The sequence below is a fragment of the Odontesthes bonariensis genome, chromosome 2 (genome assembly GCF_027942865.1).
Source record: "Odontesthes bonariensis isolate fOdoBon6 chromosome 2, fOdoBon6.hap1, whole genome shotgun sequence".
Taxonomy (NCBI): domain Eukaryota; kingdom Metazoa; phylum Chordata; class Actinopteri; order Atheriniformes; family Atherinopsidae; genus Odontesthes; species Odontesthes bonariensis.
In genome coordinates this window covers 44301427-44315874 of record NC_134507.1, presented here as the reverse complement: position 1 = coordinate 44315874, position 14448 = coordinate 44301427, and the positions used below count along the sequence as shown (strand labels likewise).

The 14448-nt window shown below is 41.0% G+C and overlaps 1 protein-coding gene across 5 annotated transcripts in view; it reads right to left on the bottom strand.

Annotated features, from left to right (window-relative positions):
* The window catches only part of ltbp1 (latent transforming growth factor beta binding protein 1), a 173155-nt gene that overhangs the window by 94122 nt on the left and 64585 nt on the right, over positions 1 to 14448 (bottom strand). For all 5 annotated transcript variants that reach the window (XM_075482115.1, XM_075482119.1, XM_075482118.1 and 2 more), the window contains exon 5: positions 9697 to 9864. In XM_075482115.1, coding sequence (XP_075338230.1) covers positions 9697 to 9864 — 168 coding nt within the window. The remainder of the gene's footprint in view (positions 1 to 9696; positions 9865 to 14448) is intronic.

The window sequence follows — 14448 nt, the reverse complement described above, 5'->3', positions numbered from 1 at the left end:
CACTTGGACTCCACTAGGTCTGCCCTGTCACCAATTGTATTCATAACTTTTGTGAACAGAATTTCAATGCACAGATAAGGGCCAGAAGATTTTCAGTTCGGTTGGCTTAGGATTGCATCTTTGCTTTTTGCGGATGATGTGGCCCTGTTGACTTTATCAAGCGGAGACCTCCGGCAGGTACTGGGGTGGTTTGCAGCCAAGTAGAAAGTTGGAAAGAAAACGGCTTTCCTCTAATTTAGAAGAGTCTCAATTAGTCTGGTAAGAGAGACCAGTAACATACAAGTAAGTCCTTTGTAAAGCTAGAACTGCTTACTATTCATCATTGATAGAAGAGAAGAAGAACAATCCTAAGTTTCTTTTCAGCACTGTAGCCAGACTGACGAAGAGTCCGAGATTTGTTGAGCCAGTTATTCCTTTAACTCTCAGCAGTGATGATTTCATGAGCTTCTTCACCAACAAAATTGTTTCTATTAGAGAGAAGATTCATGGAATCCTTCCCACTATTATGACTAATTTATCATCAAGTACAGCAGCTTTAGAAGTATCTTTAGAACCTGATTTGTATTTACACGGCTTCCGTCCAGTTGATCTCTCTGAACTAACAACAGCAATAGTCTCTTCTAAACCATCAACTTGTATTTTAGACCCAATCCCAACCAGACTGTTCAAGGAGGTTTTCCCCTTAAACGACACTTCCATATTGGATTTGATCAATCTGTCTTTGTTGACAGGATATGTACCTCAGACTTTTATGGTTGCTGTAATTAAACCTTTACTTAAAACCTACTCTTGATCCAGGAGTGTTAGCTAATTATCGACCTATATCCAATCTCCCTTTTTCCTGGGGGACCTCCCATGATACACCTCTCCTCCCTCTGTTCTCTTATTTCTCTATGTACATATAACATTGTTGTCATTAACTTTTTTTTCTCTTTCTCAGCAGGTATCCCTGGTCTCGTGTTATTGTGTTTGTTGTCCCCTCTTTCTTGTCCTCTTAAACCCCAGCTGGTCAAGGCGGATGGCCGCCCTTCCTGAGTCTTCTCCCAGACGTTTCTTCCTGTTAAAAAGGATTTTTTTCTTTCCAAAGTCACCTTGTGCACTCTCAGGATAGGGCATTAGATTGAGGAGAAGTGCAATCTGTTGGTTTCTTTAGCTAGTCACTCAGTATTAGCGCAACCTGCCAGTAGCCATGACTACGCTTTTTGTCTCTTGTGCAGTAGTTAAAAACAAAAAAAACTTGCACAAAACTACTTAATTTTAGCCAAGTAAGTGTTATGGATAATGATACACTAACATCCTCCTTTGTTAAACCTAACACTTTAAACACAAATCAGACAGTAACATTTGAATTGCCCTTTTAAGCAGAACTGGACCCACAGCAAGTGGTTAAAATATCCTTCTCCCCGTGATTCCTTTTTACATTGTACCATGTGCACTGAAGCTTGCACAAGCTAATAACTCTGATACAAACCGAGGTAGCCACCCACGGTGCCAGTATCTAGTATCTAGTTGACTAGGAAGGCTATGGTCTGAAACACCATTAGGTCCTACGTTTAGGTGAGTCTTCCATCATTTGCATCATGAGCTAGTCCAGGTGCCGAGTGGTGCCCATGTGTGCATGTGAAAATGAGAGATCCTAAGTGCAGAATTGTATACAGGCATGTAGGAGCCTTGACCACCACCTGTTCCTCATCCTACACCCACTACAAATGATATCCGCATGCATTCTTAGCTTATTTGTGTTACTTTTTTTGTTGTTGTCGTTGTTATTTATCCTTGTATTGAGTCTTATACTTTTAACTTTGACTTTTTACCTTGGCACAGTCAGCCTCAAGTGCAAATCTGGATACATTTCACTGCCTGTTGTACTTGTATAACTATGCATGTGACAAATAAAAATCTGCATCTACAAGAGGTGTATCACCAGTGTTGGTCAAGTTACTTTTAAAAAGTAACTAGTTACAGTTACTAGTTACTGCTCCCAAAAAGTAATTGAGTTAGTAACTCAGTTACCACATTGTAAAAGTAATTAGTTACTCAGCAAAGTAACCGTGGCGTTATTTTTTATGTTCTATAACGCTGTTACGTTCTATAACATCTTTAACATCAAATATGTTTATATTAACTGACTGAAGAATAAAAACACTATATACAGTAATTTAGAACATTCGGTATTTATTTGAACTCAATAGATTGCAGCCTGCCATATGATGCATAGAAATAAAAACATAAATATTGAATATAAAATGGTGATGGTGGTCACCTGTTTCTGACCCGAAAAATGGAGCGTTGTTTGTTTTTGAGTGGCTCCGTCTCCTTCGCTGGGGCTCACGCTAGCTGCATTTGGGCTTGGGCTTGGGTTAGCAGCTGCAGAAGCAACAAGTGTCATATTCTCATGGGTTGATGTAAGGTGCTTCATTAGATTTGAGTTACTTGAGGCAGACAGTTCATTCCTGCCTACAACAATATTTTTTTTATGATTGCAAATAACTAACTATTAAATGGCAAGTGTCAGGCATTTGTATGAGCTGTTTTGGTCATGAACTAACAGCAAAGCTTATTGTGTACAAGTGTCATTTAGCAGCCCCATTTATCCAAAGCAACAGCCCGGTAATGACCAACACTGAAGCCTGGGTATGGAAACAAAACCCCAGTGTAATGCTAGTTAGAAATGATACTAACATGATGACTTCCACCACGGTCAACTGTCCAATACCAAAGTCTGGACTTTACATACAAATGCATAGAATGAAAGCCATGGGCAGGGAGATTTCCAGACAAGCTTTCTTTTAATAAAGTGCTTTCTCCTTTGAGGCCTCATGATTTTTCATTCGTACTCACCTCACCTCCCATGCCACTCCCAAAATATCATTTCTTTTCATCCAACTGTAAATGATTTGATACTCTCTGGACTATAACAAATGTAATGGCAGTTCAAGGCATCTTTAATAAAGGAAACAGGAGCTGAGGGCCAGAAAACTCTCAGCACTTGGCGAGCCATTGTACTCACCAGGGACAAAATATGTCAGAGAAGCTGGAGAAACACCACTTAAATCCACTCCTCTGGGACTCCAGCAGGCCAAACTGAATACACATACAAAACCTTGCCTTTGCAATGAACTAGTCTTTATCCAACATCTGCTGAATTAACAACATTAAGACTGAAAAGACAAGTCTAGAAATATGTACATAAAGTCATGAGAATATAACCGATTGTCAAACATACTGGAAGTCTTGATTTTAAGAAAAGTGAAAAACAGGTTGTAGACTAGTGTGATAAATTGTGACGAAAATATATGCACTTTCCCTTAGTTACTAAAGACGCAGTTGATAAAAAGACTGACAACACTGAAGTAAAGAGAAAGAAATGGTATGGAGGTTAAGGGAGCCATGCTCTCACCCATCGCTGCTGGGACAGGCACCAGCCTCCCACCAACCTGAAGCCATGAAGCCAGGATAGAAATGCATGGATGGGATTGGGTTTGTAGCAGAAGCAGCTGTGCTCCTACCCAAGGCAGCACGTTTGAGTGAATATTATTTTAAGGACATAACTTAGTCATAAATGAATAATTTACTTGAGAGGTGAAAGATCAAACTCAGTTTCAGTGTGGACTGTCTGAAGCATGCTCAAACACTGGAGAAAAAATACTAGTTCTCACACACTGTCTGGGCCCAAATATGCACAATTTAGCAAACATTTTTCAGCCAATGTGCCAGCGAGCTGCTTTCATAGCAATGAACTGAGTACTGTCTGCAGATTTCAGCTGTCCTCAGTATACCATGATACACATGATACACCACCATGCTTTCAGTTCTGGGACGCTGTAATTCTGTGTAGCAGGACAAAGACATTGACTAAATGCTATCATGCTTGCTAATTAGCATGTAAACATACTGAAATATAAAAGTTAGAAGTAAGATCAGCTCAAATTGTTGTTCCCTCCTTCCTTTTCTGTGAAGACGTCTGTGCTACACACACTTAGACTCAATCGGCATAACACAAAACAATCTGTCAATGAAACACCTTCCTTGGGGCTGTATGATAGTTCCGACTAAGGAAAGGAAGAAAAGCTCAAAGGCAGGGGAGGCATGAAGCAAGTCTGGGCAGGTACACGAGACAAGCTTTGTTTCTGCACTGCACTCTGAGGGTAAAAGTGTCAACAGCAGCATGTTGCTATGTGATGGCCACACCTTCTGAACAATCTGCATCCATCACAGCGGTCTAAAATACATCTAAAAATATGTCATCTTTATTCAGGAAATACCAAAAAAATGTAATATATCCAGATATTTGTCATATGTTCTCGATTTTTGATTCATTCAGATTTTTTTGTTTTGTTACATTTTTGTTACCTTTACAAATTTGACTTATTTCACTGTTTATAATTCTAACCATGTTTTAACAGCAAAGAGGAGATATCTATCTTCTATATTCTGCACTATGTTTTTAACTTGACTTAAGCCGTCTGATATTTGTTATTAGTGAGCACATAAGATGAATAAGAAATTAAATAAATGCGCTTTTCCTGCAAAGCTACTTCTGATAGAATAAAAAGTTCTAGCCATGACAGAGCTTGAAATATTGATGTTGCTGTAGTCTTAAAGTGACACTCTGGGAGTTATAAATCAAATCAAATCAAACTTTATTTATAAAGCACTTTTCATACATTAAAATGTAGCACAAAGTGCTATACATGTTTAAAAGGAGCCCCCATCCCCACCCCACCCTGCCCCACCCCAGCACATACACACAAACAGACATATGTACACACACACAGAGACACATGCACACACATATTAAAAATAATAATAATATACATATAAATAAAATAAACTTAGAAACGTGTGGCTGAATACAGAGGAGCCAGGTCAGGAAACCCCATCGCAGGAGGCCATCTGATCACACCCCACGACCAGGACAGCCTGGCTGAACGGTCGCATTTCATCTCAGCTTCACGTCACTGAAGTGAGACACACATCTCAATTCTGCACCAGAGGGGGCGGGACGCAGCAAGATCAAATGTAAAGAATGGATGAAACAAGCACTTGGTCAGAATTTTGTCTGCTCCAGAGTTGATAGACACATGCTGACATGTGCAGCTTCCATATTTCCTTCTGTAAATGCAGCGTGCAGCGTGTGATTTCACATCTCTTCCGCTCCTGCGGGTCACTTCAGGGCCACAGACTGTTCACACTGGAGTCTGATGGAGGTGGCATTTCAATCATACTGAGACCATTAAGACCTGCAGTGTGATTTCAGTCCTGTGGCCTCGATCGGAACTGAAAATATCAGATTCCATGTGACTTGTGCTGTTTACACTGTCATGAAAAAAATCCGATCTGAGTCACATACACTATGTTGCCAAAGGTATTCTCTCACCCATCCACATAATCAAATTCAGGTGTTCCAACATGATGGAGGAGTCTGGGTTTGGCGGTTGCCAGGAGAACAGTACTTTCTCCTTTCTCAACCAACATCAGAGTCTGACCTCACAGATGAGCTTCTGGAAGAATGGTCAGAAACTCCCATAAACACTCCTAAAGCTTGTGGAAGCTCGCCCAGAAGAGCTGACGCTGTTATAGGCAGATGGGCGGAGTGCTATGAGGGGTCTTCAAACATGAGAATGATTTCATTCCATAAAAGTAAAAAGAGAACTGCCCCCAGGTCACCCAGAGTTAGCTCTTAGAGCTCGTGTGAGGGTTGGGGTTATGGTGTTGAGCTGAGTCAGACAGGAATGCTACTTGTTCCTCTCCGTGCTTCTGCATGTGTCAGGGACCTCATCTACTCCTGCTACGTTCTGAGGCAGGCTGAGACACAATATGCTCCGTCTGTGCAACATATCAACCAACTCCAGAAACATGATACCCTGAATCTAATCTGCAGTACACAGTCAGCTGAACCATCTCGACACCATGAGATTTATTTACACCAGATACACAAATAGGATTTTTAGCTTCATAATGCTTTTAGCTTTGCAGTCCATGGCTCTTTACTGTATTTTTGTGTTTCATGTTTGCTGTTTTCAAAAATCCTAAAAATACCAAAGAGCACTCCAACAGCTGTATGCCATGCTTCAGGATGATTGATCAACAAGCATTGAGCCCAGCAAATGCACGAGTTAAGGCGAGACACTACAGGTGAATAGGGTAATATTTTAAAATAATAGATATCACCATGAAACTTCCTCAGTTGGTTACTTATACAAGTATGAAAAAAAAAATGTATTACAAGTTTTAGAAATTTGTCCGTTTAATTATGCAAATTAGGCATTATCTCATTAAATATGCGCACATTTGCATATATTTCCGGAAGCTAGATCTGAACATATGATAAAGCCAGGTGCAAAATTCTTTTTTCATTTTGTTTAAACACAAAATGAAAAGAAAATTACAGAGGGATTTCAGGATATCTGCTTTCATTTCCTAGGAAATCAAAATATACTGCCCATAGCCTAAAAAACATCAACTTTTGCCATATTTTTTTATTATAATGTCACATAAATGAGGCCAGGAATGATTTATCAACAAATCCTTCAGTAAATATCTTCAGAATACTGCTAAGTGTATAACTGGAAAGTTTGGTGTTAGTAGGTGCTCCATAGGCTGAGATATTGATACTGGAAAAATACAAAAAAATGAGTTTGAGAAAACGGCATTTAAAGATTTAAATTGGGGAATTCATTTTGGTAAATTTGGGCGAAACGCACTGCCACGAGTAAACAAAATGTGATGAAATAAACATTTTAATTTATGTTTTCAACGTTTTCTTTATAGCAGGTTGAAAGAACACATATTGAAGGAGTAGACTGGCCCAAAATCTAAAAATTGACCGCTGCATGAAAAATCCCTGTTTTTGCCCGCCGTGTCTCGCCTTAAAACCTCACTCTCTGAAATCAGCTGGATAAATTCACTGTCTCAATCAGATTTATCTTCAATCTCAAATGCAGAAAAGTTGGAACAAACACAATGACACCAAGTGTTAGTTTGACTTTTATTTTATCGCAGACAGTATATACTCAAGAAATTTCTTCATTTCATTTGTTTCATTTTCCATTCTTTCATTTCAGGCCTGCGACATCTTTGAAAAAGACGCTGGAACAGAAAAGCTTTTAGCCCTTTGTTATATTGCCTATTCCTTCTCACAACACTTTAAAGGCGTTCTGAGCATTGATGAAGAGTCCCAGGTGTTCTTTGGTTCCCCTCTTCCTCCAAAAACATCTTAAAAGAGTACAACAGCATAGGATCCGAATTGTTTAGAAATTCTCCACACGTTCTCTACTGCAGCCGGGCCTTTGGAACGTGTGCAGAACGTGTGCAGAACGTGTGCAGAACGTGTGCAGAACGTGTGCAGAACGTGTGCAGAACGTGCTTTTCCATGGTCTGCTTGAACAGTGCACGGACGTCCCTGGAAAAGATGTGGTCCTGATGGCAGCACATGTTGCTTTTCTGCATTAGTTAAAAATGTTTTTAAGTCGTCACCATCCACCCATCCATCCATCATCTTCCACTTCTCCGGGGATCGGGTCGCGGGGGCAGCAGCTTGAGCAGAGAAACCCAGACGTCCCTGTCCCCGGCCACTTCCTCCAGCTCTTCTGGGGGGACCCCGAGGCGTTCCCAGGCCAGCCGAGAAACATAGTCTCTCCAACGTGTCCTGGGTCTTCCCCGGGGCCTCCTCCCAGTGGGACGGGCCCGGAACACCTCACCAGGGAGGCGTCCAGGAGGCATCCTAACCAGATGCCCGAGCCACCTCATCTGACTCCTCTCGATGCGGAGGAGCAGCGGTTCTACTCTGAGCCCCTCCCGGATGACCGAGCTTCTCACCCTATCTCTAAGGGAGAGCCCAGACACCCTGCGGAGGAAACTCATTTCGGCCGCTTGTATTCACGATCTCGTTCTTTCGGTCACTACCCACAGCTCGTGACCATAGGTGAGGATAGGAACATAGATTGACCGGTAAATTGAGAGCTTGGCCTTCTGGCTCAGCTCCTTCACCACGACGGGCCGGTGCAGAGCCCGCATCACTGCAGACGCCGCACCGATCCGTCTGTCAATCTCCTGCTCCATTCGTCCCTCACTCGTGAACAAGACCCCGAGATACTTGAACTCCTCCACTTGGGGAAGGATCTCATTCCCGACCCGGAGAGAAGACCTTGAGAAAGCCATCCATGCCCTAATAAGTTCAAGGTTAGACTATTGCAATGCTCTTTATGTGGGCCTGGGGTGAGCGAGCCTTTTCCCAAAGCTGCCCCCAGGCTCTGGAATAAGCCCCCCGTCCAGCTGCGTCTTATTTCTGACCTGGGCCTCTTCACATCTGGGCTAAAAACCTACTTATTTAGGATGGCTTTTAATAGCCAGTAGTATGATGACACTTTTTTCTTATTTTATCTTATTCGATTTTGTTGTATTTTATTGCTTTCACTGTTCTTTAATTGTTTTTATTTGTTTTTACTTATTATTCTCTTTAATTATTACCTGCTGTAAAGCACTTTGGTACATCGTAAGGATTGTTTGTAAGGGGCTACATTTACATTAATGCTGCCATCCCAGAAGTGGAAATGAGCTTCGCTGCTGACAGCAGGCTGGATGCTCCTTTGGCTCTTTGCTCCATTTCTTCCAACAAAGATCTGGAACACTGATGGCTCTGACCACAGCACACGTTTCCACCGTTGACGCTCCATCCCAGATGCCTCCGAGCCCAGAGAAGTGGACCGGGTTGACATCAGGCTTCTTTTATCTCTTTCACAGTTTTATTTTCTTATATATTCAAACAAATATCTATCCATCCATTTTCTAAACCCACTTAATCTCTGTTCATCTTTGATCAGCAAACACTTCCACAGATCCAAGTTTTTGTACAAAATCAAGATTAAAATAAAATGTTGACTGCAACTGTTTGATATAACATCCTCTTATTTCCCCCAACCTCATTACTAACCCTAAATTAATCAAGACTAAGTAAAAGTAAATAAGAATAAATCATGCATTCTGATTTGCATTTATAAACTAGATGAAGATTAAGAAGAAAAGTACCAACATTCAGACAAACTCAGGAGGCAGGTGTTAGAAGAAAAGAAACTTTTACCAGTGAAACAAAAGAGTGCAGAAAGCTAAACATGACAAAAACAAAGCCACGTCGGACATGGAAAGTAGCCACAAAATGGAAACTAAGACGAGGATCTGGCACAGAACAAAGGGAAACCAAAAGTATATATAATGAGGCAAGTAATGACCAAAGTGATTCAGGTGTTGGAATAAGAAACTAGGGGCAGGTGTGTGAGGAGAGCAGAAAGCAAAACTATCAAAAACAAAGCTGGAAAAAGAGAAAATAAAGACCAAGAACCATGAAACAAGACCAATTTAACAAAAGCTAAAGAAGAAAAGATTGACTGTGACGCACTTTAAAGTTTGCTGCTGGATGAATACACTTCCTGTGTGAGGAAAGCCAAACACAAGACCTCTGACAGTCTGACCCGTGGGTTCCTTCTACGTTAGCTTTGACGTTAGCTGTAATGCTATATCCTCATTTGTAAGGCGCTTTGCATAAAAGCATCTGCTAAATGCAGAAACATAACATCATCCACTTTTAGAAAGCAGGTGACCTGAAGCTGCTCTCTGACTGGTCCTTTACGGCAGCAGGGCCTCTAAGATGGAAATAGTGTTCAGGTGTGAGGAGAAAATCAAGTGGAGATCACTTACCTACTCTGAAGTTGGGTGCTGTCAGTGTGTCTGTGGTGTGACCATTCTCACTGATGATGGTGGTGGTATTTCCTTTCTCACAGTTGTTTTGACATCTGCTTCCTATGCAGGTCATTTTGCAAATGGTGGGTGTGAAGACCACCTTAATCCTTCCTGTATGATTGCCCACTGCCGTTGAAAATGTGGTGCAAACCAGTAGGAGAGGGAAAGAGAACAGAGTAAGTCTGGTTATTGTTTCATCCATTGGAAGTCAAATCAATTCACAATCAACTGGTATGGCTACAGTCAAAACTTAAAAAACAAGTCTTAAAAAAACCAAAGGATGTGTATGCTTCTTCAAACTACTCGTGCCTATCTCTTCCTCCACCCCCTCCACTGCTCCTAAATCCAGTGGCGCCTCTGAAATGTGAGTAAAAAGAAAGAAAAGACGTGGGAGAGGTTAGCAAACAAAACCCTGGGACGTCGTCCAACTCTTCATCAGAAGTCTCTGAGAGGTGGATATTAAGCTTTATTTCACAACAGACGACCAGGATATGCCAACTTCGGCTTCTGGGGTGGTTTTTCCTTCCTCTTCTGATTCCTTTTTATATAACCTTTTCCTTAATTCAGCAATTAAGACAAAAAGCTCGAACAAATTCTTTGCCATTAAAGATTGGAAAGAAGCTGCTCTTATATGCCCAGTGAGACAAGTTGAACTACGCCTTTCCCCGACCTCAGCATCTTCTTCCCACCCTCAGGAAGTCAACCCTCAATACAAATTGATAGAAAGAAAAGATGACTGAAGATACAAACTTTGACAGTGACACTCCTATCTAATCGCCCCCCTACTATAATGTCTTCTGTTTATCCCTTTAATGAGCTTTTCCCTTTAATTCTCTCAGATGTACTGTATCTGTTTCCTGTGCACTGATATTCGGCATCTCTGTGTCGGGTCCAAACCCCTGTCTCCTGCACACAGTGCTCCGTCTGTGGCTGACAGCTGTGCACGCCAGACTCATGGAGTAGAGCCAAGCAGCCCAAGGAATGTTTTTTAAACCTCAATTGGAGGAAAAAACAGTTTAGGTAAAAGAAAAGTTCATTTAGAAACAAAAATGTAAGATTTTCAAACTTCCTAAAAAGTGTCTGAGAGCCCTTTGAAATGATTAATTGGACAGAAAGGAGTCATAGGTGTGGTCAAACACAACAGGCCTCAGTTAATAATATCATTTTCGTATACTTTTGTGAAAAGGAAGTAAACTTTCACATTTAATAACAACTTGCTTTGGTTTTCAGTGGCTGCACATCCAACCCTGACATTCAGGAGGTGTTTGAGATCAACTTTCTTTACAGAGCTGCTTCTGTTCAGGCGCTGATGTCAAATGATGCGTGTCAAAACAGATGCTTCTAACTGCACAATGAACGTACAACACAATCCAGCGGCTCACAGAATCAATCGGTTTGTTACAAATCAGTTTTTATACATTTGATAAGTTTTAATTGTCATTTCCACCAGTGAATATGCTTTCTGACAGGCAGCATTGATATTTGCTTCATAAAAAATACCAGAAAAAATGTCAGAAATATGTAGAGTCTCTTTTCTGACACTTTTTCAAACAGCATGAATCGCTAACGTGAGAATTACTTTGACAAGGCTCTGGGAAGCAGGGCCCTGGAAACAACAATGATAAAAGCCACTTCCCTCTATGACTTCACTTCTGTCTCTGTGTAAGTTTGCACATGTTGCTGGCAGATTGGATTGGTCCTGTCAAACATATGGCAAGAAAGTCAGGGGAGCATCTCAGACAAAACACAGACATCAATCAACATGAGGGAAGAAAACAGTCATGATGAGATTCATCCAGGCTGCAAAGAGCCTAAAGAGTGGAGCAGAGAGGAATGACATCGTAAATATGAAAGTCCAGAGGGGATTCCTTTTCTTTTAGATGTTTGCTATTACACTTCTGAGCCGTTTTAGATCCTCATGGAGGTATTCATCTGCAGCACACTCGGCCCGCACAGATGGCCATTTTTTAAACGCAGACGGACAGACATGCAAAACGTTAACAACACGCAGGCCCCAGAGATGACACGACACAATTGGTTGTATGCTGCTTGGTTGAAAGTTTGCTCAAGATGTCCAGAGCCAAGAGGGCCAACATTTCATAACAAAGAGGATGAAGCGCCAAAAACCATAAACAGCAAAGCACAGGTGACAACAGCTCCACTGGACAATCGTCATTATTTTATCAATAAGGTTGAACTCCATCACAAAGTAGATCTTTGTCTACTTTGAACTCTGTCTTTCTCACAGCAAAATAAAGCTTAAAGACCAACAACAGAGCCAACACAACTAAGAGCAGCCTGCAGCTCAGACTGTTCCACATACTTATGAGACTGCCCAGAAGTGGCATCTGTTTCTAAGACAGAGAGCATGTGGAGGTCCCTGTTCAACCCTTTAGAACTTTAGTGAACCATGCAAGGGAACGCTATAGAGATCCCTCAGAAGATTGATGCTGTGAAGACCGTAGTCAGGGCTTGATTAACAAGGCAGTTTTCAAATAATCTATCATGTTGTAACTCACTTAGATGATGATGAGCACGTTTATTACAACATGTCTTGCTGACTATCATCCGTGTGATGAAATCTTAGTTGTGTATAACACAAGTTAAAACTGACACGGCTCAGGCTGGGCCCGGTTCAGGCTGGGCCCGGTTCAGGCTGGGCCCGGCTCAGGCTGGGCCCGGCTCAGTCTGGGCCCGGTTCAGGCTGGGCCCGGTTCAGGCTGGGCCCGGCTCAGGCTGGGCCCGGCTCATCCCTCAGGACTTCCTTGCACTGATGGCAGTACTCAGCACTGGGAGCAGAAATCTCGCTCTTCTCAAAAGTTCCAAACCCAGTGACGATAAGAAATGACTTTAACCACATTGACATTGAAACCAAAAATTCATCTTTTTGCCATACACCACACAGTCAGTCCACACCATTATAAGTGGTGTGTAAATGTGGCGTTATAAATGTCATTAAAAGATGGGATTAAACCAAAGAGCTTCAGATGTAGCTATGTCAATTCTCTCTGAATTCTTTCAAGCAAAAAGTAGATTTCCTAGAGGCATGAACTAGGATATTTTTAAGCTTTATAATGTTATTTTATATTGATCATTCTTTATTATATTTATAGTGTAACATGATCTTGGCTAAAACAATCAGATTTCATGGAAACACAGTTGAGACACCACTTACACTACTTACTGCAGGGCTGTGAGGCTGCACCTTCTACATGCACTGTGCATTCCTGTCACATGCACAGATGATTTCTAGAATTCTAAATGACAAAAGCTATTCTTTTTTAACCCACAGCACAGACGCAGACTATGGTAGCCACACATTTGAGCCCAAAGACTACAGAAAGTCAAATACATTTTGATGATTTCATGAAGCATATATTTGATCTATTGTGTTCAAATTTAACGAGCAACTATTTCAACAAAATGTATTCATGCAGTAGCTAGCTAACTGGTAAACTAGATATGCTAAATGTAAGCTAGCTAGCACAATTGCATTACAAAGATCAGTTGTAGAATATTTTGAAGAACATTCCATTTCTTCAGCTAAGTATGTGTAACTCTGTGCATTGCATTAGTGCTTTTATTTTTACACATTTTGTCGTCTTATTCAACAGAAAAATGACACATGCACCAGTGTGGAGGTATTTCACACCGACTAATGTTGATGGAAAGTCTTTGATTATGTGTAAATGATCCAATTTGGAATATGTCCAAAATTCCTAAACTAAATTCCAGTGGAAAGTTTCTGGAAATTTACCTGGGATTTTCCATGGCTTTGCAACCCTATGTTTTATAGGTCATGTATAGCCCTAGTGAGGGCTGCAGGCCAAAATGCTACTGCTAAATATGCTAAATATGAACCGGTCCAACAATAAAACAAATCTAAGATTTATGGCTACTCTGGTGGCTCATGGCATTCTTCTTTGGTTATTGTAGTGCTGGTGAGTTGATTCTCTCTGACCAAGTTCTCTATCAAGGCCAAAACTGCTAGCATTAGTCTGAGGTTGTTTTGGAAATGTGGGAGAGCTTAGGGATATCTCAGAGAAGACGGGGGATAACTTTCCCAGATGTGGCACCAAAGCTAGTTGCTGACAAGCCATCTGTTGTGTGGGACAGGGCTGACAGAGGCTGTGGGATTTCTGATTTAGACGAGCAAACACATCTGCTTCTTTCACAAAGTGTGGAGCTGAATACATGCTGAGCAGAAAGCAGCCATAGGGTTCTTATTCATTTAGTCAGAGCCTGCTTTTAGTAGATTCACGTCTTCGCCATATTTCAAACCTTGTGACACTTCATCATCTAATGTTGTGATGTATAGTACAGTGGAAAAATAGTCACAGCCCATTTCTTTGTATACTGGCACAAAGACAAGAAATAGGTGCAGCAATTCACTTATTTAATCGATTTAAAAACAGAGTTAATTCAGTTCCGAGCAGCTTTAAAGTGAATCTCTGCTCTGAGCTCCTTTATCCTCCAACACAGCCTGAACCCTCTCAGACGAGCTTTCTGTATGGAAGTTTTTCTGTGCCATCAGACTTTGAATACGAATTTCTAATATTGAATTTTTACAGCATCAAAATCAGACTTTAAATTTGAAAAACCAACAGTGTAAAAAAAATCAATTTCTAAAAACAAAAATCAGAGTAAAAAAATTCGACATCTAAAAATTCAGTGGTTATATATATATATTTATATGCAAATAATTTACTT